This window comes from Armigeres subalbatus, chromosome 2 (assembly GCF_024139115.2).
Source record: "Armigeres subalbatus isolate Guangzhou_Male chromosome 2, GZ_Asu_2, whole genome shotgun sequence".
Taxonomy (NCBI): domain Eukaryota; kingdom Metazoa; phylum Arthropoda; class Insecta; order Diptera; family Culicidae; genus Armigeres; species Armigeres subalbatus.
In genome coordinates this window covers 131889251-131916468 of record NC_085140.1, presented here as the reverse complement: position 1 = coordinate 131916468, position 27218 = coordinate 131889251, and the positions used below count along the sequence as shown (strand labels likewise).

General features: G+C 40.9%; 2 protein-coding genes across 2 annotated transcripts in view; one reads left to right on the top strand and one right to left on the bottom strand.

Annotated features, from left to right (window-relative positions):
* Nucleotides 1-27218, bottom strand: part of LOC134210855 (mucin-3B-like) — a 75492-nt gene that overhangs the window by 44732 nt on the left and 3542 nt on the right. The gene's annotated exons all lie outside the window — the stretch shown is intronic.
* On the top strand, nt 11052-25572 carry LOC134215250 (transmembrane protease serine 9-like). The gene is made up of 8 exons (XM_062694470.1): nt 11052-11205; nt 11274-11517; nt 11582-11880; nt 11948-12287; nt 24374-24459; nt 24524-24776; nt 24839-25140; nt 25200-25572. Exons 1-8 carry the CDS (start codon nt 11148-11150, stop codon nt 25490-25492), a joined length of 1875 nt encoding a protein of 624 aa, XP_062550454.1. The 5' UTR covers nt 11052-11147; the 3' UTR covers nt 25493-25572.

The following is a 27218-nucleotide window of genomic DNA, read 5'->3' as shown; positions in this document are numbered from 1 at the left end:
CAGCGAATATGCATAGCTTACCAATTGAATAATCTGCTTGGGATAAATAAAATCTCATTGTACTTGCTTCGGAGTTTCCAATTCATGACCAATAACGATGCTGGTCACGTCGTTACAGTCAATTTAGGATTAGGAGAGGAAGATTAGTTTCCCGAGCACATGAGGCACAACAACTTATGTGTCTTATACTCGGACTTATATACAACCGAATTTGATCACATTTGAGTTGCTGCATTACCAAATCGGGAATCGTTGGTTAGTTCAAAAGGTTATTGCTTGGTAAGCGACTAAACGAAGTTATTTTGAAAACCCGAAGACGAAAACCGCGTTTCAAATCAATCCGACGCATAATCAATGTGCTTTGTTTAATAATCGATCGATTCTGCACTACATAATTTTGTGATCTTCGATGCAGACATTATTTTATTAATCTCGTATTCTCCGCATTAGCTAACATGACCAACATCAACACGATCGATAGCACAATGATTAAAAAAAATAATTTTGCGTTTCCTAGACTAGCTGCCGTCCCGTGACCAGCAGCAACACGATCGATTCTGCGCTCATATTGTGCAAATAGTCAAATAATATCACAAAGTTTAAATTTAAATTTTGGTGCCTGTATGTACATTTCGAAGATTCGCCGGATATTGACTGTTGTGTGAAGTACCTTCAACCCTCTGAACTTTTTATTCTTACTTTTAGGTAAGATTCTAATTGTTGCTTGAACGTAAAACGTTGCATTATGTTTTCCTTAGGGCCTTCCTAACTCTTAAGCGGTGCTCACTCATGCGCTTATACCTGGTTTGAGGCATAAGCGGAGGTGAAGAAATTGGCCTTTAATAAGAAAGAGGCGCTAAAAAAATCACAAGGGCCCTAGGAATCCACGCCACGACTTTGACGCTTCAACAAAGTTACTTACTAATTAGTGTATACAGAAAAGTATAAAGGAATAACTGGGGCCTGCGACACCCTTCGTTAGAATATTTATATTATCATTTTACGCATAACTGTCCCATGTGTGTATTAAATCCCAGCAAACATGGAACAAATATGCGTAGGACGGCAGTATAGGTCTTATAAGGATTATTTTTCAAATGTTTACAGATGGAAAAGAAGCATTTTCTCCAAGGGCGTAGCGAAAGGGGGCAGGGGGGACCGTCGCCCCCCCCTAAATGATGGAAAGATTAAACGGGTACTAAAATGAATTCGCCTTAACATGTGCACTTTACGATCCAATCATATTCAGAATAAGCATATGCGGTATTTCGAAAAATTTCGTTTTAGGGCATTCGAAACGAAATTCCGCGGAATTCCGCGGAATTTGAGTATGGCGAAATCTGTTTTTCTGATTTCGTTTCGTATCGTTAAATTTCAAATATTTCGACTGAAAAATCGTTCTTTTAACGAAATTAAACGGAATTTCGCGGAATTTCGAAATTAATTTTTAATAATTCCAATTTCTATATAATAAAAAAAATTCGGCTGCTCCGCTAAATAAAGCCATTCAAATTCTACACAAAATTTTAAACATATAAATTCTTTCACTAAATCTCACTACGTAGTATAATTCTGTATATTCAACATAAATGCATTTAGCTTTCAATTTGTTAGTTTAAATAATATTGTTCAACCGTCTAAGACGAATTAAGTACTGTCCATTTAATTCCACCAGTTAATTTTCGTTATCTTTGCAGATACGTATTTCGACCACAACTGTGTGGTCGTCTTCAGTGTCTTGTACTTGACTCGACTTAGTCGACTCGAGTTATCTGCAAAGATAACGAAAATTAACTGGTGGAATTAAATGGACAGTACTTAATTCGTCTTAGACGGTTGAATACATTCCACTAAAAGAGCTATATATATTTTTCTGAATATTGATCGTTAAGTAAAATAATTTGTTGATCTCTCGTTTTGGTATGCTATATTTTTATTTAAATTAACTGATTTGTGTATGAAATATGTAATGTGTTATGAGGCATTTATTCGATTTGTGCTCTTCTAGTTGTGGAAACTCTTCGATAAGCGAAATAATCCTCACTGGACTACTGAGTATTCCGTTTTCCGTTGTCTTTTGGAAGTATTCAGTTTTAACAGTCATTGTTTGAAAGCAATGAAATGGAGATGGTGACGTTTCAGAAGTTTTCTGATTTGGTAGATTGTTAGATATTTGCAGATTTAGGAATGCTCCAGATTTGAGGCATTCTCTGATATCTCATTTATTTCGGATTCTGGAACTGATTCATATCTTTCCGATTGAGATCATTGTCATGACCTAAACTTCTACCTTCAGATATTTTTGATTCCGTACATTATGTAAATCTATAATTTTCTCACATTTTCAAGATTCTTCAGATCCAGATTATTCAAATGTTTCAAAATCGCACCGATTTTCTGTCACAATCGTGCCGGTGCGGTTCTTTTACAATTAATATTTCGCAATAATCGTAAAGGTCTGCGTTCGAGTTGTTGGCAAATGAGTAATGGCCAAAATACTATTTTTTGTACAAAAAGCGCGTAAATAGTCCAGCCATTTTTTTAAGCGCATCCCACGGATATTATTGTTAAAGTTCAACTCTTACCGCAGCGCACCAAAGAATTTGTGAAAAAGTCATGAAACAAAAAAAGGTTTTCATCTAGCAGTCACGGTTTTCGTTTATCTTCCAAGGCTAATTCCATAAAAAAAAGTGATGGATGAAAAATGCCCTCCATCATTAAAAACTCACAACGTAAAAAAATAACTTTAAATTAAAGAATTAATATTTCCAACAAACCTTAGACATTTTTTTTTAAAAGTCTAGTTTTGTATTGCAATCAACTGCTTAGATCTGTTGAAAAGACCATTTTGGAAAGTTTTACGGATTCAATAAATCTTCATGAATTTGGTCGAATATTTACCTGGAGACTTTATTTACGATGTTAATTGAAATGGAGGGGTGGCACTTTGAATTACTTTTCAAAATGGTGAACAGATCTAATCAATATGAAATCTGTTGAAAATATTGAGCAATATTAAGCGATGAATATTCTCACGTTGAGGGGCATGCTTTTGAAAATGGTGAATAGATCCAAAATGATCTGTTACTTACCTATGTCCTTTTGTAAAATTAAGCAAGATTTTCCCTATGGCATTTGGGTAACAATTATGTAGAATGAAATCAGTAGTGATTCATTTTCATTCCAAATTTTCGACCACTAGAACAGACTCGTTCGTTTCCCCAGCAGTGTTCCATTCATGTTTTTTTTTTAATTTTCAATTTAATGAAAAAATTATGTTGCATCCCCGAAAGGCTCCGTAATTGCAAAGTGGATTGATCCGTGGATAAAATGACGCATTCATACACCAAAATAATTGAAAAATATTTGTATCTCGTGATTCATTCGTGGTTCAACTCTGCAGAAAATAGAACTGAGCGTTATACCAGTTTTATTTTTTGTTGACTCATATAAAAAAAGGAATCTACAACATCTGCTGGGAAAATTAATGTTTCAGATTCATATTTCAAGTGACAGCCCCGAACGATTTGAATCACTGCTGATTTTACTCTAAGGCCGTTATATTTAAATTATGTCCTACTGATGCCGGAAAGGTCAAGGGGGGGGGTTAATAAAGGATAAATATTAAAATGAAAAAAACCCTCTTCGTATTTGTTGAAAATGCTTTCCCGGAGACGAGCCAGCCTCGGGCTGAAAGTATGGTTGAAGAATTTTTTGAAAATCCTAATAATTTTTCAAATTTTTTAATGTTGTCGCATCAAAATTTTATTTTAGAGAAAAAAAACTCTACGACCTTGACTCTAAAAATATTAAACAAAATTTATTTTCACCGCGGATTTTTTTTTATTCGTTTTTTTTGCATTATTTATAGAATGCTAAAAAAAACTATTTGATAAAAATTTCGCGGAAAAAAATTAAATTTCGTTTCGTTTCGTAAAATTTCGAATCAAATGGACCTGGATTTCGTTTCGAAGTTCCGGAAGAAAATTTGAATTTCGTTTCGTTTCGTACCGATCCAACAGTTGCATTTCTAATTTCGTTTCGTTTCGTCAGGAAAAAATGTGTTATCGCATACCCTTAATTCAGAAATAGGTTTTCGAAATTCAAAAGATTCCCAAAAAACTTATAAGGGTATCCAGGATCCATACTATATGAAATTTCAAAACAACTCGACACATTTCGGGTTCAAGAATTCTCCTAGAAATCCTTCTAGAAGCTCCCTTGGGAACTTCTTAATTCATCCGGAAAGTTATCCACAATTTCCTCTGAAAATCGTATGAAAATCCTTCTCCTGTAATTGTAATTTCTCCTTATCTACTATTTTTTTAGGAAACTCATGTGGAAATTTCTTGAAGATTTCTTTTCTTCTCTTCAAGTTTTACTTCTAGACGTTTCTTCGGCTATTCTTCCTGGAAAATCTGCGACATTTCCTTCAGGAGTGCATTCTAGAGTTCCTGCAAGAGTACATACGGAATTTCCTCCCAAAATTCCACTAGAAGTTTCTTCAGTAATTTATGACGGAAATCCTCCGATTTCGCTCCATAATTTCATCTGCTAATCTATAAGAAACTGCTCCGGGCATTCCTCCAGGAACTCTTCCTTAAATTCCTCCGGGATAACTTCCAGGACTTTTTTCGGGAATACCTCTATAAATTCAATAGCGAAATCCTCTAGAATTACATTTTGGAATTCTTTCCGCAATTATTTCAGAATATCCTTCAAGAATTCCTCTAGAAATTTCTTGAGTTTTTCCAAGAATTCGTCCAAGTATTTCCCCGGAAATTCTTCTCTTCCTTCAGGAATTTCTCCGGGATTTTTTCCGCGAAATTGTCCTAGAATTCTTTCCGGACTTCACTCGGAATTTACTCCAGAATTTCATTCGGAAATTAATGTTAGAGTTCCTCCAGGATATCTTCCAAGAGTTCCTCCAGGAATTTCTTCAGAACAAACAAAGAACAGCAATTCATCTGGGGATACTTTCTGGATTTCATCTGGTAATTTCTGCCATAATTCCTCCTGGTATTTTTTCGGGAATTCCTTCTGATATTTCTCCAGAAATTCCTTCATGAACTTCTCCAATAATTATTTCAGTACTACCTTATGAGTATTCCTCTGGAAGTGCTTGTGGGAGTTCCTCCGGGAGCTCCCCCCGGAGTTTTTCCAAAAATTCCTCTAGTAATCTCTCCAGGAACTTCACAGGGGATTGTTTGAGGATATTTGGCAGGAATTTCAAGAGAAATGGAAGTTCGGAAGTTCCTCTAGAAATCCAACTCCGGGTATTCCATCGACTGTTCCTTTGAAAATTTCTCCGGGAGTTCCACTAGTAGTTCCTCCGGAAATTCATTCAGACTTTCTTTCAGGAGTTCATTAAGGCTTTCTTTGTGAATTTATCTACAAATTCCTTCAGAAGTTCCTCGGAAAATTTCTCTGGGAGCTCCTCCGGGAGGTCCTTTAAGAATTCTTCCAGGAGTTTGTCCTGGAATTCATCCAGAAGTTCTTACGAGAGTTCCTCCAGGATTTCCTCCGGAAATTCTTCCTGTAGTTCTTCAATAAATTCATCTAGAAGTTCCTCTGGCAGTTCTTCCGAAAATTCCTCTGATACTTTCTCCGGGAATTCCTACAGAAATTCCTCTGGGAGTTCCTCCGGAAATTACTGCGGGAGTTCCTTCTCAAAGGAAATTCTGCGGAATTTCCAAGGAATATTCTTAGGAATTCCACGGTGCAATTTTTCAGATTTTTTTTATGAGAAACAGCACGAAAGAATTATCTGAAGAATTCACTGCTTATAAAATAATTCGTGGAGGATTTCTTGGAGTAAATAATGGTGGAATTTTCGGTCAATACCCGGCGGAATTGATGGTGGAATTACTGAAGACATTGCCGAAGAAATTGCTGGTGGCCGACAATGTTAGCTTTCATACTTTATCCTTTCGGACCTCCAATTGGGCTACTATTAATTCCCAAATAATAATCCATAAGCAGTAGGGGTAAGAAAGTTAAAGAATATACATGACAGCTATCAGTATGCAATCTACGAAATACTCCGTTACAACGCAACGCAACGCAACATTGCCGAAGAAATTGCTGGAGGCATTACTGAAGAATCCGGGCGTGAATGCGTCACGCTAATTGGCATTACGTTTTAGTGCAAAACGCTGACGCGCAACGCACTGTTGAGATTCAGCCTTTACTGTTAGTTGTGGATTTGGTTTCAAAGTGTTTGGAGCTTAGAAGGAAAAGTATCAAGCACTAATATTCATGTGTTTTTATAAAACTACTATAAAACTACGATTCAGCAGACCTAAAAAAATTTGCCCCCCCCCTAATCGAAATCCTGGCTACGCCCATGATTTTCTCAATGCTTATTGTAGATCGAAAGCTTGGAAACTAATACATGACAAAAGTATCATGATTCTATATATGAAAGCAAGTGAGTCCTGAATGTATTCTTATAGTCAATTGAGAACCCAGTCAACACAAAATCGTAAATGATGCAACATAAGGTGCTAAAGTGGAGGCGATATACATACATTACATATTGTATGGCGAAGTACCTGTATGGCCTCCACTTTAGTATCTTATGTGACATCATATACGATCTTGTATTGGCTGAGAAACTATTCCGGATTTGCAAAAAATTTAACGAAAAACAAAATTAAGGCCAGAGCAAGCATTAGTTTGTTGTGGTCTATGAGTCTGATTTTATCCTATCAGAATTCAAGTTTCATCGCTATTGTGTTCCAAAGATTCTACGTGACCTTTGATACATCTTCCCATCTTCCCATGTTTGCCTAGGCTTTTCAAAAAATTTCTGTGTTTGTTGTGTTTGTGTCAAAAATGTTCTAACGGGGTCTTCTACAAGAATTTATTTATTACACACCGTCTTCGAAAATATATCGTACAGACTGAATTAAACTATAATACTATATCTAATTTACACCATTTGACTGATTGGGTTTTTGAAGACATCTTTGGATATGTTGAAGTCAAATTCATTGCTTGTAGCGTTGAATGATCTCAGACAAGCATCCAGGAGATTATTGTAGCCGTAATTCGTCCAATGTTGAATATTAGCGGACCCAGTACTTTGCCTTGGGGTACACCCGATATGATGTTGAAAGAGCAGGATCTAGCTGAATTGAGCACCACGTATGCGGTTCGACCAGACAAGTAAGAAGCAATCCATTCCGTTACCCAGCCCGGGAAACCAATGTACACGAGTTTTTTAATTGCTAATGCATGAGGAATCGTATCGAATGCTTTAGCGAAATCGATGTAGACAGTGTCAACTTGCCTCCTTCTTTCTATTTCGCGTGACAATGTTGACTGTCCGAGATTAGAGACGCTGCGGCAGCGTAGAGAACCTTGTGTATCAGCTTTTCGAAAACTTTGCTTAAACTGCACAATATGGACACACCACGATAATTCGATACTCTATTCATGTTCCCTGACTTGTGAATGGGAACGACGAAAGCAGTTTTCCATGCAGTCGGGAATGACTTTTCCCACAACGACTGGTTGAAAAGAAGTGAAATAGGCTTAGCGAGGTCCGCAGAACAGTTTTTCAGAAGCAATGGAGGAGGTATGTTGTCTATTACCGATCCTTTCGTGACATCGTCAATAGCCTGCGAAACTTCATCGGGCGAGAACTGAATGAGTGGGAGATTGATGTCGTGCATAGGAATATGATTGTGCACGCTACGTGGAATCGGCGACGCATTGCTAAATACGCTTTCAAAGAACATCGCAAAAAAGTTAGCAGCTTCCACTTTTGAGCTAGCTTGAATATCGTTATAGCTAACATTGCGAGGAATGTGACCTGTTGATTTTTGTTTCCTTACAAAATCCAAGGAACGTGATGGTTTTGTTTAACACTAGCCTGAATTCTGTTTGTGTAGTCTTCGTATGTAGAAAAGAGAACCGACTTGTACTTTGCCTCCATTTCACTTAGGGTTTTCTCTGTCTCCCCCACTTTTTGTTAGAAAGAAACGATGTCGAGAGCCTCCAAGGCTTGTTGGAGTTTGAGCCAATTTTTTGCCTTTTTGGTTTGGCACGGAATCGTTGCAAATCGAATACAATTTATCGTAGAATGCTGATACAGCTACGTCAATTGTTCCGAACCGCAATGAAGAATCCCAATCAGTATTAGTGAAAGCTTCGTACTGATGGAAATCACATGCGCTGAAGTCATAATTTAAATAATTGTCGTAACAATCAGAAGCGACCAGTTTACTGGCACTAACGTCGAGAAGTAAAACAAACGGTGTATGGTGATTATCGATGGGCATGAGTGGAGCTGGAGGTTAAATGAGGTCAAGATGCTCCGGCCTCCGGTGAACTAGCGAAAACTAAATCAAGTAGCCTGCCAAACATGGTGTCGATGAAATAATGTTCTTGAACTGAACAAATATTTGACGGAACGTAGGATTTATCTCGTCCTCCAGCTCTGCCATCGTAGATTCGGTAAGTTGAAATCACCCAAAGACAGAAAAATATCGCTCTCGGATGTGCAGCTTACGAGATGCTGCACGGCGTTCACGTGGATGGAGTATAAATCATCGTACGTGCTTGGTGGGAGGTAATGCTGATCGAGCCATTGTGCGCCCTCACGCGAACTGCGACTTGTTCCAGTCTTTCGCAATTTGATGGCGAAATGTCCTCGCATCGAAAATGGCTTTTAACTGCAATTAAAACTTCTCCACCACGAGTAAGCTGACTCGTTGATGTACTTCGATCACAGCGAAAGATAGCGTAATCGGGTGATAATTCAGCACTGTCGATACCATCCCGCAGCCAGGTTTCCGTGAAGAGCAGTACATCATAATCACAGCTGACAAGCAGTAAACGAAGTTGTGCAATTTTCGTTCACAAGCTCCTTACATTTTGATAATAAACCGTTAAAATGGATTTAGGTTCGTTTCCGGGTGAGTCGGAGAGTTTCGAGGCGCGTTCTGATGAGGAGGGAACTGTCGTGATGCACTGGAGGAAACTTGCACAAGGATCGATTGGTGCTTGTCTGTTGGGAACGATGCAATTTAACGGAAAGGAGTTGCTCCAAGTGTGTTCATACTTGCCTGTTAGAGGAGGTTGGAAGCCCCCATCTACAAACTCATACACAGGACCAGGATGACTGCAGGACGCTGGCGTGGAAAGCTCGGCTGTGACGAGAAGATTAAGGGCTTCCATGAAGCGTTCAGGCGTGCATCCCGGCTGCATGGCTTGGTGTGGTGAACTTGCTCCGCTGTCGTTCGATGGATTCAACAAAGGATTTTGTATTGCCTAGGTGATTTCGAATGCAGCAGCATTGCGAAGACGATTGTTTGAATTGATACTCTCGTTGTTCGATCTGCTGGAATCCAAAACTATTTCAGGCAGGAGCAAGGTTGCAACTTCAGAATGCTTGCCTGCAAATGGAGTTTGGAAGACCTTTTCCTTGTCCACGAATACAGGACCAGGATGACTTAGAAGGAGGGAACTAAGCAAGCGAGGTACCAGCGATGAATGTCTGGTAGTGTAGAGAGGCGTGACAGGGCGTGACCAAGACGAATATATGAATCTGCCAAATTCACGATTCAGCCATCTTGGATTTAAGTATGGGAGAGCCAGCCAGTTTGTTTATGTTTTGCACCGAAAATGAATTTTTCACCTCCGCCTTCTTCTCGTCCATAAATTGGACAGATTGGAACACATAGCTGTGTATTCATTTTGGGCGTGAATGTATCGGGTAATTTGTCAAAGGTATATAAACAATGGGATCCATCCATAATACCAACAATTCTAGGTTTTGCCATGTCAGCCAGGTGAGAAATATAATCTACCGTAATTTGCCCCAATAGTCGAGATCCAAGGCACTTTGATTCGCCATCTTGAAAATCAACATGGCGTCGGTTATCGATTTTCAACTTCTACTTGAGAAAATTATTTAAGCTCTTTTAGTGGAATGTCTCCAACTAGGGTCACGGCAGGTATTTCCGTCCATCGTCGTAGGGGCTAGAACCAACGAAAGCAACGTACATTTGCTAGAACTCCACTATAGCAGAACGTTTCTCCTGAGCTTACGATTTGGTACGTATGAGTTTTACAAAAAAGCGTCTCTTTTATTGGTTTTCGAGACTATGACGAACAGACGAAAATACCTGCCGTGTCCCTATCATAAAACGAGTTTAGTACTACTCCATTTAATTCCACCACGTTTTATAATATCTCTTCTTCTTCTTCTTATTGGCATTACATCCTCCACTGGGACTTTGCCGCCTCGAAGCTTAGTGATCATTCAGCACTTCCATAGTTTTCAACTGCGAAGTTTCCAAGCCAAGTTACCATGTCTGCATTCGTATATCATGAGGCTAACACGATGATACTTTTATGCCCAAGGAAATCGAAACAATTTCCAATCCGAAAATTGGCTCGACCGGCACCGGTAATCTAACCCACCCACCCTCAGCATGGTCTTGCTTTATAGCCGTGCGTCTTACTGCTAGGCTAAGGAGGGACCCCAACTTGTAATCTCTGTAGATACGTATTTCAACCTCAACTGTGAGGCCGTCTTCAGTGTCTCGTACTTGCTTGCGTACTTGCTCACATTTTCATCGTAGTGAATTATTCGGGAAAATTTAAATCCCTGGTTCCCCTTGCTGTTGACTTCAAGGATGTGTGCCGTGTTATAAAATTGACTAGAGCAAAAAGGCCTTTAAACTGTACTGTCCTGTTAAATACGGTGCGTATAGCCAGCCTAGATTACAGCACGAAGTTTACTCAGATTATTGTCACTGATAATGTTGAAGTTGTAAAATTGGTCTATCGATATTCTATGCTGCTATTTTTCGCAGTACATGAAGTCTCTACTTCTATAACAAGAGCCTATGATATGGGCATTATTTCTAAAACATTAAATAAGCTACATCTCTATTATAACGTTGTGGTAGTAGATTTGATTTATTTTACATGCTAGTAGTTTGAAAACAAAAATAACCAGGAAACAGCTTCCCCGCAAGATCCGTAGTTGTTATCAGTTATTATTCAATTTGTTTAGAAGGGAATTCCAACTATTATTGATGTGACCATAAAATATATTGATTCGGTAACGGGATCTAATACCGTAGTGTAACATATTACTACCGGACGAACAGTTGATCGGATTAGGAAAGATGCTTCACATCTTGATTATTGCTGCCTTGTGCATTTCAAGTGCACTCGCTGCTCCAAGTAAGTGAAACATTGATATTCTTTTATTTTCCCCAATTTACGATTGGTACTACGATTGCATTTGTTAGCGACCAACAAAACAATATGGCAAGAATACAGACTGCCAGCGCCCGGAGTATGTGGTTTGAATCTCATGGACCGCATCCGAGGTGGCGAGAAAACGGATCTCAATGCGTACCCTTGGGCTGCTGTCCTGGGGGTCAAGTACAGGACCCGGGAGCCGAATTTTATGTGCGGTGGATCTCTAATATCGGATCGGTTTGTTCTAACTGCCGGGCACTGCATGCGGAGATTTCTAAGTGGTGAAAGAGCGTATGACCTTCAAACAGATGACATTTTTTAAGTTCAATATTGAACATTAAACTCTCATCAACAGGCTTATGGTACGGCTCGGTGAATGGGATATTGTAAGCGAAAACGATTGCGTAGAAGATCAATGCTCCGATAAGCCGATGGACTACGATGTGGACACTTTCGTGCAGCATGAGGACTACACGTCGGGTCCAACGCACAACGATGTTGCTCTGGTTAAGCTGGCATCCCGAGTTAAGTTTACCGAATACATCAGTCCAGTTTGCCTTCCTATAACCAACAAACTGAAAAGTAAATCGGAGACTGGAAGAATTTTCACAATTGTTGGATGGGGAACCACAGAAACAGGTGTAGAGCAGCCTGGTAAGTTTTATTTGTAGCGCAGTGCACATTGATGAGTTGATTACCTCCAATCAAATTCAACAAACAGGGTACTATGCGAGTCGGTTCAAACTGAAGGTCGATATGCCGGGCCTTGACTGGAATACATGCTACAAGAGGAACCCAAGACTGTGGGAGTCGGAATTGTGCGCTGGTAACGACACTGAGAAGCAGACCTGTGCTGGCGATTCCGGAGGCGGTTTGACGATCGCGGAAAAGGACGGTTACTGGTACCAGTATGGAATCATCAGCTACGGATTCGGTTGTGGAACGGTTGATTTCAAAGTATTTGTGCGAGTTGTGAGTTTTTTGCCATGGATTAAAGATACTATGAAAAGGCTGAGCGGAGATGATCGATCGACGTCGTCCGGAACTAATAATAGAAGATATTAACAAAATTATTGCTTCACGATGATAGGATTTTTTAAAGGCATGTAGCTTTCAGACTAGTAAATATAAATGGAATTGTGTGAAATCATTCGAATTTGATTTGAAGGCCAATTTGAAGAACATTTACTTGTAACTATTCGCTATTTACATAATTATTGTATCTTTTAGTAAAACCATAAATGAACATACAGTCGACTCTCTACATCTCGATATATCTCCCTATGTCGATGGTTTCCTCAGTCTCTTCAATCTACAGACTTTAGGTCTTTCTTTATCTCGATAGGGATAGGGAGGTTCTATCTCGATATCTCGATGTGTTTTGATCATAGGTATTTTGTTCAGGCTACACTCTCCTTATGTCAATATGTTCAAATTTTTAGGCTACTAGATCATCTTTGGACAATAACAAACACATCAACAACAAGAAACAACATTTGGTCATTTTTGATAGCAACAAGCTTTTCCGGATCTAGTACCCATTTCAATTTTCCTCCCATTCCTCGATCTCTGCCTATTTTGATGGTCCGATGGTTTCGATGGCTTCAATATCGAGATGTGGAGAGGTCCCCCTGACTTAAGCTATTTTATTGCCGCGATTCTATCGCTGGGTCGCAGCTGGCTATGTTCCGTTTACGCTACCATATCAACGGCGACAAAATCACAGTCGCCAAGCGATAGAATCGCGTCGCGTGCATTTAGGGGAACCTTTGACCCAAATTGGAGTAATAATGGGCCACTGTTTCAATGAATCGCCTGCTTTGAGCGTAATTATAGCGGCACACTAGGAGTTAACTTTCTGAAATCAGTATGGCGAAAGGCATCTAAGGTTCGATTTCTCAAAATTAAGCACCTTCATCGAAAAAATATTTGGTAGGCGTAGTAGCGGACACCTTTCTACATAACCGGTACCAAATAATTTTTCATGAAAAGTTCCTAATTTTGAGAAAACCCGCATTAGATGTCTTTCACCATACAAATTTCTGGCGGATAACTCCTGCTGGCTATTTTACGCATATACTATAGCGCCTGGATGTGGTAGCGGCGAGTAGAAAATCAGCCACTGCCAATAATTCATTGCTTAGTATGCATTTACAATGGTATTAATGTAGCTACAGACTAGACAACTAAATATAAGAGAACTTACTGAACGATGTTGCTATCCGACCTAGAGACTGTTTATGGGAGCGATGGTCCAATGTCACCCTCGATGACACAGACCTTCACCTGACCTGCAAGACGATAGTAGCAAATCCTGGACAATCTTAACTTTTCTAATCCTAAGCTATTACAAATGACACGAAGATTTCGTGTGGTCCCGTGGATGATATCAGACGAAAGACGAAAATATCAATATTTTGCACATAAATGAAGATATCATGTTATGCTTTTTGTAATAAGTGATCAATATCATGTGCTATTAGTTTGTTCTTATCCATAGCATATCCTTATATTCAAATGATATTTCGGTGCAAATTTTGATATTGTTATCTATCCTTTTATCTCTTATATCAATCATGTCCGTATCATGTTTTGTTATTCTGTTCATGGCTTCTGTTCGGGTTGTAACACCGGGCGGTCAGATTTTTTAATTTTTCAGCAATACATTTCTATTTATTTTAATCAGTTCTCAACTAAGGGATAGGAACAAACTTGAGGATCTAATAAGGAAGGACTAGTTAACTGCTGAGCAAGTTTTTCAGTAGTTTCACCACTGACTCTACGACACTACCCATACTGCCATTACCCCTAAGTCCACTACCCCGAATGCCATTACCCACAATGAGTCACTAACCCGAATGCCATTAACCCGAATGGTATACTACCCCGAATAAGTTATAATCTCGAGTTTATACTTAATTTCCATTAAAAAATTGTTACACAATAACAGTTTATTATTATTCAGATGAATGATTAACAATTGTTTTACGTATTAATTAATAGCAGAGCGACTCCAGTCAAGTAATCTAAACGTTTTTTTACGAGAATCTTGATCGTAACTCGTACCAGTTTTTCGAGCTGATTGTCCTTCACCACTTCCTTCCTGCCTCCATTTGACATGGTTCACCTTGTAAGACTCGCCACTATTCAACGTTAGCATTTCGTTCTTCAAACTGGAACTGCTTCAATACAGTGTAGAACGAAGGATTCTCTTTTCGTAAAAGTCCGTCCCACTTCGTGTGCCCCCTTCAAGATTATAAGAGGTTCTGGGTAGATTTCGCAACACGTTCTCATACACAGACCAGAGAGTTGGAGGAAATTTCGGTCCACGTCGACTCGGCGAACAAAAAAACTCGTCAAAATAACGTAATAGATTCTTTAGTGCGCCGGGGCATCGTCTTTGTAGTTTGTCGAAAACCATTGGTATATCCTGGGCTGGAAAGAAGGCCAAGGTGACAAGCTTGATCAACTTGTGATCAACTTGTCCTTCCCGTATTCATGTAGCAGCCCAAGCCTTTTCAATTTCCGGAATTAACTTTGATTCCAATGGAAAAAAGCAACCATATAAGGAAGCCGAAGGAAATAATACTTCGGCAGCATTAATTTGTGCTGGCTCAAAATTGGTTAAAATCATTTGGATCTAGATCAAGATCGTGATCTTCTGTTATTTTCGCACAATTTTGAAAACGCAGCAGTAAATGTCGATTCATTTTTCTTAGGCAACAACATGAATACGACGGAAACAAATTTCTTTGTTGCCACTTGACCAATATTTGCATGAATCGTGAATATTTGGGTAAAGGTACGTGGAGCTGTGCAACAAGTACCATCCATAATCCAAATTGTAGCCTCCGAAAGAAGCAGCAACTGTCTTACCGATGAAAAAATAATCACCGTTCCTTCATCACTTTAAACTGCGCTTTTAAGAAAAGGTTAACCATCAATAGTGGATCAGAAACTAATGGAACGTACACACGGTCAAGCAGTTTGACCAACATTGACTCCACCTCTCGTTTGTTCAAACATCCATCAAGTTTTACCAACAGCAGCACGAACAATCAATTTATTCGACCAACAATATCACACACGAACGACCGAAGCGTCAACTCGAGCACCAACCATCAAAAAATATATGGGGGTTTGTGCAACTTCACTACAAATGCTCAAACATGTTCGGCGAACCTTGACTCCACCCCCGACAACTCAAAGCAAAATCAAACCGTTTTAATTTTTTCCAACCGAGCCGCCAACTGTCAAATGGTTGTTCTAACAACTTCAACACGTTCAAACAAAGCAGCAACCGAAACGTTTTCTTGGGGGCGGAGCCAATGTTCGTCAAACTGCTTGACTGGTGTGTACGTTGCATAACGTCAATGTTGTCAAAATAGGTCAAAAACATCAATATCTTCTGGGTCTTTGAGCTTTTCTCCTTTTCTGTGGCGTTGGATTATTTTACGCTGGGCTCCGTGGCTCAGTGTAGATTGCACCTGTGAAATATTTCGAAATTAAAATCAATTTAATTTTATTTTTACTAGAAAAAAATAAGATGCACTGCACAATTACCTCTGGTTGTGCAGAGCCGGAAACCTCAAGCATGGTTTTTTCAGGCTTGTCCGTTGTTTCGACAGCCCGACTTATTAGTTTTGTACGAAATTCAGCACTTGCAACTCTCAGAGCACTAGGCTTTGGTGGTCTTTGGTGATAGTAATTCTCTGTTGGTCACTATCTCGGGTGATTGCACGTCGATTTCTGATAACCATACTCTGAAATTTCCGCCATTTACGCGGTTCAAGCGAGTGACTTGTGATCTTGTTGATTATTCCACTTCTTCCTGACCAGACCACTGTACCGCTTTCTTGAACACGATGGTGCCGCTACCTCGTTAGAATTTAAGAGTGCGAGGTGATTCGGCCCTGGACCGAAAACCTCATTAATAAAGATAATAAAAAAAAAGAATTCAAGAGTGTAATAATGTATATCTTAAGTTCAATGGAATTGCAACTCTGTAGTATTTACCTGGGTGCTGCGGATAGAGCCGCTTTTGTGCTCTCAAGCGAGTGGCTGGATATTTTGAAATCAATCCCATAAGCAAAATTATTTTGCAGTTATTGACTGTCAAACATTTCCCGCTCTTCGAATTTCTCTTTCCATGCTGCATGAAGGCGCACAAATGCGCGAGATTCTACATGACTTTACGATGGATTACATATATTCCTGCTCCAATCAGCTGCTGAATCTCGTGAAATCTCGTAACGAGTGCATTTTAGTTACATTCCTACTAATTTTCTACTCGAAATATAATGTGAATATATTTGTTAAGAAGAATGCAAAACTCAAACTAAGTTTATTTTTAATTTTTCCCCAAATAATAACAATACTTCTCAATATAAGATCTAAAACGAGCATAACCACAATCTTCAATGTTTGGCTCCGGCACAATAGAAAATTTTGGCTTCACTTTGACAACCAAATCGATTCTATCCGCACCACACAGGTATTTACCTTTGGTTTTGTCATTGTTGTCCATAACCTCACTGTCTGAAGCGTGGTTCTCAACAACATGTGTCGGTTGTTTTGTCAATGACATTGCTTCGTCTGAATCTGAAGTTGCATCAAAATTTACTTGACTGCGATATTTGCTGTAGTTGGTTTTCTTTCGTGATTGCGCTGACCAGGTGGGAAGCACGACGTCATGTTTTTGCAGCCAACATCTCAGTGTAAAATTCAGTATGTGTTTTGTTTACAAACATCACATATGATTCTCATTAGGATACAGAACTGTCAGTGGGATACGGTCACGCAATGTTGGCTGCAAAACAAACCTATTGTGTGAGATAGGGATGCCACCGGGCTGGCGCTGACGGGGTCGATTGACGGCTTTCAGAAAAAAATAACTGAAAAACCTTTCAGAGGAGCTGGAAGCCATTGTCATCCAAAAAGTACGACCACTAACAACCAATTGAAGATAAATACTAGCTAGCTTGACAAGTGTGGATTGTGGAAGGGGCACACGCAGAATGAGTGCCTGGAACAAAATGAACAAACGCAAACGTTGAACTCTGACAATTGAATTGAAACGTAAAGTGGCACAGAGTTCCAGCATGGTAGCTCACTGCTGAACGATGAACGGTACCGACCAAGGGCCCCATACGCCTCTCACTGGCGAGCAAATATCGCTGATGCGAACATATTTATATTCGGTTAGTTACTGCAAATAAATTCTATTTCGAGTCCCTATAATCCAGCAGGTATCTCAAGCATAACACATCGTTATATTGCAGCATGATTGAGTATTTCTCGGGTACTTATTCAAAAGGACGTATGTGATTTTGTATACAAAGATTCAAACGTCGATTTGTCCAATCTGATGGCACTCCCACGCAAACCAACACCACCAACAGGTAGCCGAAGGCTTCCCCAATCTGAATAATAAGGGAGCCTCGTTTCTCTTTATAGATGCTCCAGGAACACGCTCGATTTCCCCGAGCTTGGGCCAGGAGACCCCTCCACTGGCGGATTTCCATCGTTTTCTTGATACGTAGCTACGTTGGCTGGCTCTACCTCCACTGGTAGCAAGCAAAGCTTGCCGATGGCGCGTTGTGTTATTCCAGTGCATGTCTTCATGTTTGCTACTCTGATGAGCCCGTCTGTCCCAGGTAGTACGCTTAGTACACGACCAAGCTGCCATTTCTGCGGCGAACAACGCTCATCAACCAAAGCGACTATTGAACCGATTGCCAGATTACTTAATTCCCTAGTCCATCGATATCGATTTTGCAGAGTTGCCAAGTAATCCTTGTGCCAACGTGACCAGAAGTGCTGCGTCAGCAACTGAACACGTTTCCAACGGGACAGTCGGTTTTCGGGAATACTCTGAAGATTTGGCTCTGGGATAGCATTAAGGAGCCGACCGATTAGAAAGTGGCCTGGCGTGAGGGCCATTTCGTTCGATGAGTTGATCGGTAATGGTGTAATCGGGCGCGAGTTTAATTGGGCTTCAATCTGTACTAGCGCAGTTTGAAGTTGGCTCTCGGATAAGTTGGCATTGCCAAGGATTTTTCGCAACAGATGCTTTACGGACTTCACGCAGGCCTCCCAGATGCCGCCGTATGTTGGTGACCGCGGCGGAATGAAATGGAAGTGAATACTATCCTCTGCACATGCCTTGGCTACTGCTTCTTGATGCTGTTGTCTGATGAATAGTTTTCGAAGTTCCTTCAATTCTCGATGAGCCCCGACGAAGTTTGTCCCATTGTCACAGTAGATATGTGCGGGAATCCCTCCACGACCGGTGAACCGTCGAAGACAGGCGATGAATGCTTCAGTAGTCAGATCCATGACAAGGTCCAGGTGGACTGCTTTTGGTGCCATGCAGACGTACACGACAATGTAGGCTTTCAATAAAGGGATACGTGAGCTTCGTAACATAGTGCGAACGTAGATTGGGCCTGTGAGATCGATTCCAACGTTCTCGAACGGATACGCCTGATTGACCCTTACACTCGGTAGATTTCCCATTAACTGCTCAAGAGTCCTGGGTTTCGCACGTGCACAGACCATACAACTGTGGACAATTATACGCACTAAATTCCGGCCGCCAAGAGGCCAGTATCGTTGGCGTATAGTGGACAGCAACAAATTTGGGCCGGCGTGGAGAGTCTTAAGATGCTCCCTCCTTGCAATCATTTCAGTTAATCGATTCTTGGTCGGTATGGGATGCTTCTCGTCGATAGATATTGATGCGTTGTGTAGACGACCTCCAACTCTGATTATTCCGTTCACCACTTCTGGATGAAGGAAGCGAAGTTTCGACTGATGACCCACCGGTTGACCTGAATTGAGCAGGCGATATTCCTCCTTGAAATGGAGCTGCTGAACTCGACGAATTAGTGTAATAAGCGTACGATCGATTTCTTCCGGAGAAAGGAATCCTGTTGCTAGTGGTTCCTTCGTTTTGCTGCGAACGCAGTTGTCGCAGGAATAACGGTAAATTAAATCCTCTTTATCTTCTTCGATTGCCTGCCAAGCTACTAATTGTCATCTTGCTTCGTTGATGTTCGCCTTGGGAATGTATTTCTCCGGCCACGGACACGTTGCAAAACTAAGCCAATGTGGTCCATGCCACCACAGTGCACATGTCACTAGTTCGTCGAGATCCATTCCTCGAGAAATGAAGTCAGCTGGATTGTCTTGTGATGGTACGTGGTTCCATGTAGCTTTAACAGTCAGCTCCTGTATTTCTGCCACACGGTTCGCAACGAATGGAGCCCAGGTTTGAGGTATTCCGGAAATCCAGTTCAGAACGATGGTGGAATCCGTCCAGAGGAAAATTGAAACCGTATTGTCGATATTCTCCAGAACCTGACCCAGAAGTTTCGACAAGAGCAGTGCTGCGCACAACTCTAGACGAGGGATAGTCTTGATATTGACGGGAGCGACCTTGGATTTTGCAATGAGCAAACGAACCGTGCACTGGTTCTCACTATGGATTGAACGCAAATATACGCAAGCTCCGTATCCCAGCTGAGAAGCATCGCTAAAGCCGTGCAGTTCTTTTCTTTTGAAGACGGGACTTATAACGTGTCGAGGAATGCGGAGTTGTTCGAAGCCGGACAGTTTCGTCTTAAAATCTAGCCAGTCTTGTCCATACTCATGAGGAACGGGTGAATCCCAATCGAGTTGTAGTTTCCAAAAGAACTTGGAGCTTCATTTTTGCCTTCGCAATTGTTGGACATGCAAAACCCAGCGGATCGAAAAGACTGCTGATCTGTGACGCTAGCGCTCGTTTGCTGAGCACCGGGAATTCAACCCAGTGAGGTGGCTTGAACAATAGGAAGTCTGTCGATGGCTCCCACCTCAGACCGAGCGTTGTGATGGACGCTTCGTGGTCCAGATCTCTTAGTGTGCTTGTTTCGCGAAGTTCCGGCGGAATGGTTTCAAGAACAACTAGACTGTTGGATGACCATTGCCGGATGGTAATACCTGCTGAAGCGAGTATTGTGATCAACTGTCCACAGGTCACGGCGAGAGAGCTTTCCTCATCAGAACCAGAAAGAAGATTGTCGACATAAAAGTCGTGACGCAAAATATGCGCTGCCTGTGGGAATTTATCCTTTTCGTCGTCTGCTTTTGAAGCACTCTGGTTGCCAGGAATGGAGCACTGTTAGTACCATACATAACGGTGCACAACTGGAACATTTTGAACGGTGAATCGGGATCATCACGCCAAAGGATTCGCTGCAACGGCTGGTCCGACGGGTGGACCAGGATCTGTCGGAACATCTTCTCAATATCGGCAGCAGGTAATCTGAAGCGCATGATTATCTTGACTAAGGTGTCTTGGATGGTTGGACCAGGAAGCAGAACATCATTCAGAGAGAGGCCTGATTTTGAGCGGCAAGAAGCGTCAAAAACGGTACGAAGTTTTGTTGTGGAGCTGTCCATTTTCATTACGGCATGATGAGGCAGGAAATACTGTGGCTGTATATTGAATTCCCCGGGGTTAACCTCCCGCATGTGGCGGAGCTCCAAGTACTCCTTGACGAACTTGTGATACAATATTTTCTTCTCCGGATTCGCCTCCAGAGACCGCTCCAAACTATAGAAGCGGCGGGTTGTATTGTATCGGTTGTCCTTCAGCTGCATCAGAAGCTCTTCGCCCTTGGGTAGTTTGACGATGAAGCGACCATGTGTATTTCTCGTGGTGTTCCGGATGAAGTGTTCTTCGCAGAATCGTTCCGAGGGAGACCAGCCTTGGTTGTCCTGCACTAGCTGCCAGAATCGGTTGACTAGCTCTTCGATAGCACACTGGTTGCTGAACTGGCAGGTGCGAGGATTTGCATAGTCATGATCATTCAGCATGCACTCACCGGAAATCACCCAACAGAACTCGGTATTCTGCAGCAATGGCAGCTGTTCTCCGATGGTTATCCGTCCGTATCGGAGTACTTGGAAGAAATGTGCTGCACCCAGAATCAGATCAATGCTGGAGTTCTTGCTGGATGGAAGGTTGCGAAGCGAACTGAGATTGCGAAGCTGACTGAGTGGATACTTGGGAACCTGGTTGTGTAACTCTACTGGATTGTCCACCAAGAGGATGTTGGAAATCTTCGTGTGTATGAAGAAGAGTGTGATGCTTTCTGGAGCACATCCGGCATCCCTGACTGGTACAGTTCCGGGCGAAGTGGGAACTTGATCGTAAACAATTCATACAAAGTCTTTTCTGTCTTACCAAATCCATCCACCGACCGACGTCAAGATTCCGGAAGTCCGAGCAGTGGTAGAGATAGTGATGTTGACCGCACTTGGCGCATGGCTTCGCTGGAATTCCAACGGTGGAAGCTTGAACGGATGAACTACTGGACGATGCTGCAGTGGCTGTTGCAGGATAAGCGAAGGATTTCGTTGATTTAGACTTGAAGCGGGGCAGAGGTGGTGGTGAAGGACTGGTAGGAGTGACTGCAATCAAAACTCGAGCGTAATTCTGCAAGAAGTTGTGACGTACGAAGGCATGGTCGTGGATTCATCAACGGTCAAATCTTCCGTCTTGGCGATTCCTCCCAAAACCGAGGCGATATTTTCCGAGTCGAGCCTTGTGCAATGGCTCTCCCATTCCCGAAGTGTGTGGTGATCCAGACGTATTGACAATTGGTACACCAGGAGAGAGCTCCACTTGTCTGCGGGTTCTCCAAGGCTCTTGAGGACGGACAATTGCTGCTCAAAATGGTCTACGAGCGTCAGCAACTCTTCTGCTGATTCGCGCTTCATTGCTGGGGTGTCGAAGAGGCTCTTTATGTGGCATTTGACCAGCTGACGTTTATTTTCGAACCGAAGCCGAAGAGTTCTCCAAGCATCCTTATATCCTTGCTCACTTATTTTACTAGGATCAAGGATACGAGCTGCTTCTCCCTCCACAACCCCTTTAAGGTACTGCAAAAGATATTTTAGTTACTAGATAAAGATTGTCGCTACTGTTCCCTTTGTTCTGCTGTCCGAAACATGTGTGGTACATACCTGTCAAATCGTATGGATTTTCCTTCTTTGACATTTAGCTCCCCTATCCTCGCCAGCAAAAGATGTTCCGGACAGCGACGACAGCGACAATCTTTATCTAGTAACTAAAATATCTTTTGTACTGCATCTTTCCACCGTGCTGATATCACTCCGGGAACCTATGGTGAACTCGAATGAATCCCGGAACACGCACCAATCCTCCAACCTTCCACTGAACTTAGGCAGATTCATCTCAGGAAGCTTTACTCGAAACAACTGAGCGGGTGACATAGCATTGATAGAGGAAGAAGTAGAAGGTTTGGACAACTTACTTAGGTAGAAGGCGGAGAGCGCATAGTATTTGCCATCAATCTTCATTCGCTCTTGCTTCAGGTCGATCGGGTTGTCTAGGGGGGTCTAGAAATCCCAAAAAGTAGTGGACGTCATATTTGAATCTCCTCTTAGAATTGTTTTGAGGATTATTGAAAAATGGTGTTTGTCAAAATATCCAAATATGAAGAAAATGTTACGAATGGGAATTTTTCAATCAACTTTCATCAAAATCGACATAAAAAATAGTAGATGGCTATAAAGGAGAATTGCCAAAAACCAGTAATGAACTTGAAAATTATTTTAAAAATCATTTTAATAAAAAAAATGTCCAAGAATGTATTTTAATTGGCATTACATCCCTCGATTGTACCTCGTTTGACATAGAGTCGTTTGGAATAATGCCGTTTGGTATAAAGTCGTTTGGCATAATTTCTATTAGACCAGGAAGATTGATGAATATTATTTATCGACACGAGCAGCAAGAAGTCAGACAAAAATGGTTGCAGCAAGTTGGTTGAGACTAAATCTGGTCACATATGAGTTGCAGTAAACTATGTGAAATATGATATGGAAATGCTAATATCATCTTCCAAACTTGGACGTACATGTTCATGATAGCATTAGAGGCGAAAGTATAGAATTGATAGTTCCGTTAGGATACGGCAGGCATGAAGAATGTTTTTATAGAAGTCGATTTGAAAGCGAGCGGAGGGCAATATTTGTGATGGCACATATCGCACGACCTTCCTTCTGCCAAACTCCCGTATGATATATCTCCACTGGCAAAAGGAAGGTAGTTTGAGTTGCTCATATGCCATCGCGTGCGGAAAGGATTTGCTATCGACGAGTACTGTCTCAAATTTCTAGAAATTTGGAGACAGTACTCGTCCGATATAAATAAATTTAACTTCACGTAGAAGTAACACACACGAAATCATTAATTTATGTGAAATATGTTTTAGCAAACTAATTATTACAGTGGTTCACAACATAGATTTTTCTCCACCACGCCCAGTCGATTCTGTTCCATATTCTGGGTGTGGTCCGATTGTTTGGGCTGATTTGAGCAGGGATTGATTGGCCGATTGAGGTTTGTATGAGGATTCTTATGGTGAGGTTGAATTTTTCTTTGTGCTGATTTGGACGCTTCCCTATTTTATTGGCCGCTGACAAGGGAAGAGACTATCTTTCACACAAGGAGCAGAAATGTTGCATGTTGAGTAGTTACACGAAAAATACCACCAGTGAAATTTTTCGCAAAGTGTTAGATAAATTGTTTGGACAATTGACCGATTTACACACAAAAATTACAGTCGGTGAGAATGGTGTGGTGAGGTTTGGTGCCCAATTAAAAATGGGCAATCAGCGAAACAATATGTTTTAGAGACTGATTCCAGACGTTCATAAAAAAAGTTTCATGATGGTGTTTGCTGTCATGCATTGAGCAAAAACCATATATGTCCTATTCCATAACGACTTCATAACTGGAATCTGTAAGGATGAAATGTGGAGAATTGTAATCAAAGCCTTACTTGGTACAAATAAATTATTCTGACTTTCTTCCTCTTAGTAATAAATATGTAATAATCTGTTTTTATGGAGAATTGTTAGCCACCACAAGCTAGCTGAAAACTAACAAGAACAATCAGTAAACTGTTCTGTGTCGGCAGCGTGAGTACTTATAAACTATTATTTTTGCAATAATAATAATTACATATCAACTGGTTCAAGGTATTCGAAGCTCCATTGCAAGGCGAAGGCCGATTCCGCCACCAGCGATAAGAGCATGTATAAAATACTGATTTGAATGATTAATAATCAGTTTCAAACGATACTCCAAAATGTTAACAACAATTCTAATTTCCGTGCTGCTGTTCACGGGACCTTCGTATGGTACTTTACTATCCGGTAAGAAATATATCGCACAATTAAAATTTGTTAGTGAGTTAAATTAAACCCTTTCGGCAAGCAGAGTTTATTGGATTAAAAGCAGATGACACCAACTACACTTTGCCGGAGCCAGGAGTCTGCGGTATCAACCTGGCGGATCGTATTTTGGGTGGAACAAAAACGGCTATCAATGCGTACCCCTGGGCGGCACTCCTCATAGCGAAACCCATTCTTAGCAGTAGGAAGATCTACGCCTGTGGAGGATCGTTGATTTCCGATCGCTTCGTACTTACGGCAGCTCATTGCTTCCGGGAGATTCCAATCTGGGTTCGAATGTAATAATACAAAGTTATACAACTTTTTTTTACCAAAGATACACAAAAATATTTCTCCACAGAGAAAAGGTCCGCCTGGGCGAATGGGACATCGAGAGTGAGGAGGATTGTGACGGAGAGGATAATTGTGCTGATAAGGCAATCGATGTTGGTATTAACAGCCACGTTGTTCACGAGGATTACGATTCGGAAAACATTCACTACGATGTTGCGCTAATCAAACTGGCGAAGCAGGTCACCTTCACGGAATACATCTCGCCGGTGTGCCTGCCACTGAGGGTGGAATTGCGGGAGCAACCCGATGCCGGTAAAACATTCACTGCTGTCGGATGGGGTACAACGGAAAAGGGGCAAGATGAGCCAGGTGAGATAACAGCAATTTATGCTTTTTCGTTGATAACAAAAGAAACGTTTATTTTTAAGGCGTCTATGGAAGCAGATATAAACTGGAGGTGGATCTCCCTGGTGTTGCTTTAGAAACCTGTCGCGCAAACTATCCCGAAGTATTGGACTCAGAGTTGTGTGCTGGAGGCGAGGCAGGGAAGGATTCGTGTCAAGGAGACTCCGGCGGTGGCTTGGTGGCTCCTGAGAAAGACGGTTACTGGTATCAGTATGGAGTTGTCAGCTGGGGATACGGCTGTGGTACCAACGGAGTTCCTGGAGTATATGCTCGTGTGGGAAGTTTTATTGAGTGGATTCAAAAGCATATGAAATAACGTGTGATGTGTATAATTGCCTGATTTCAAGACACCTGAATGCACCTTGGAGCCAAATAAACAACAATGAAAATATCTAAGACACTGTCTTGATTTACCTAGGAATATTTAAATATGTCTAACTTGCATTAGATTCAATTGATCTTAGCTGAATCCATTGAGTCCATCGGTTTGTGAGGTTTTGAAATGTCCGATTTTGATGATAATGAACGTTCCATCAAGGGCTTTGGAACTGCCCACAGGAAATTCAACCTCTAAAATCATAATTAGATATTCGATATTGGATTGTTTTGCAAATTGTTTAAGTGTGATACTCATTTTGCAATGAATAGTGATTTTTGTAAATGACCGATTTTGATGCACCCCCACCCTAGCAGCACAATCCAGACCGATTTGGTTGCAGAAATTCTTCTTCTTCATCAATGGCTCTACATTCCAACTAGAGCTTGGCCTGCTTTTCAATTTGGTATTCTATTAACATTTCCTCAGTTATTATTTGAAAGCTATTCTATGCCCGCCATTGCATGAGTATGTATCTTGTGTGTCAAGTACAGACATGAACACTGAAACATGGCCGCCAATCACCCCTTCTTGTTCCTCCACAGTAAAATCCCATAAGGAACTGTCAGACTGTGCGTAAAGAATTTACCTTCGTTTAGTCGCCAATAAAGTAAATGTTCAATAACTTCAAATAAATACAAAACTAAGTAGGCCTAATACAAATTACAACTGACAGCCACATTATTAGCAATCAAAGCAATCGGGAAATGTATCGTTAGCCACTTATTTAACCATCAGGAGCATAAATAAGGTGTTTCAAGAGGCTCCTGGTTTCCTATTGGCGATTAAAGGTTGCATGAAGAAGAAGAATTTAATTAAAAACGGAAAGCAGTACGCGGTTGGACTTTGCTTGTACTGTGTATCAAGGGTGATATCACAAAATAAAATTTGAAATCGAAAAATTACATTTATTATGCAGTAGCAGGAAAGTCCAATCCCGTACTGCCAACCGTTTTTAATTAAATTACTCCAAGAATTTTTAAGAAGAGTTTTAAAATACTTCCCGTATGCTTCCCCGTGCAATTTTTTTCAAATATCATCCTTCGACTTCTTCTTCTTCATGCAACCTTTATTTGCCAATAGCTAAGTACTCCACATTTGGTGATCCAGTTGGGTTTTCAAAAAAAAAAAAACAAACTGTAGAATCTGATTTTAAGTAAGCGGGAGCGTTTATTGAGAAAATGTGTTATTTATCTAATGTGAAAGTGATGTGATCGCACAGAAATAATCTTTAAACAATAGTAACAATGGTGAGTACATATTTAAGATTATACAATTGTACGCTGAATTCAAAATCGGACCCGCATGCATGTCTGAAATCGCCTGTCACTTTTATAGCCGTTTAAACTGTAAGTCGATGAAAGAGTGAGAGGTTTACTGTTAGTGATACTGCTTGGTTTGATTAAGTTCTACATTTTAATCACGCTTTAGATTAGGTGTTACAATGCGTTAAATAGCGCACTAATAATAATTGTAAAGTTTGTTACAGGTTTCTATATTTGTCCACTGGATGGACTTAGATTTGACCGGGGTTTTAAATCCGTGTGCCAAGAATTAGGTGATTTCTCATTGGCAATTGGTGCGGATCAGCACAATCTCGACCGACTAACTTAACTCTTTCTGGTAGTGGTATCAATGTTTATACCAGTATTATCAATAATTATTT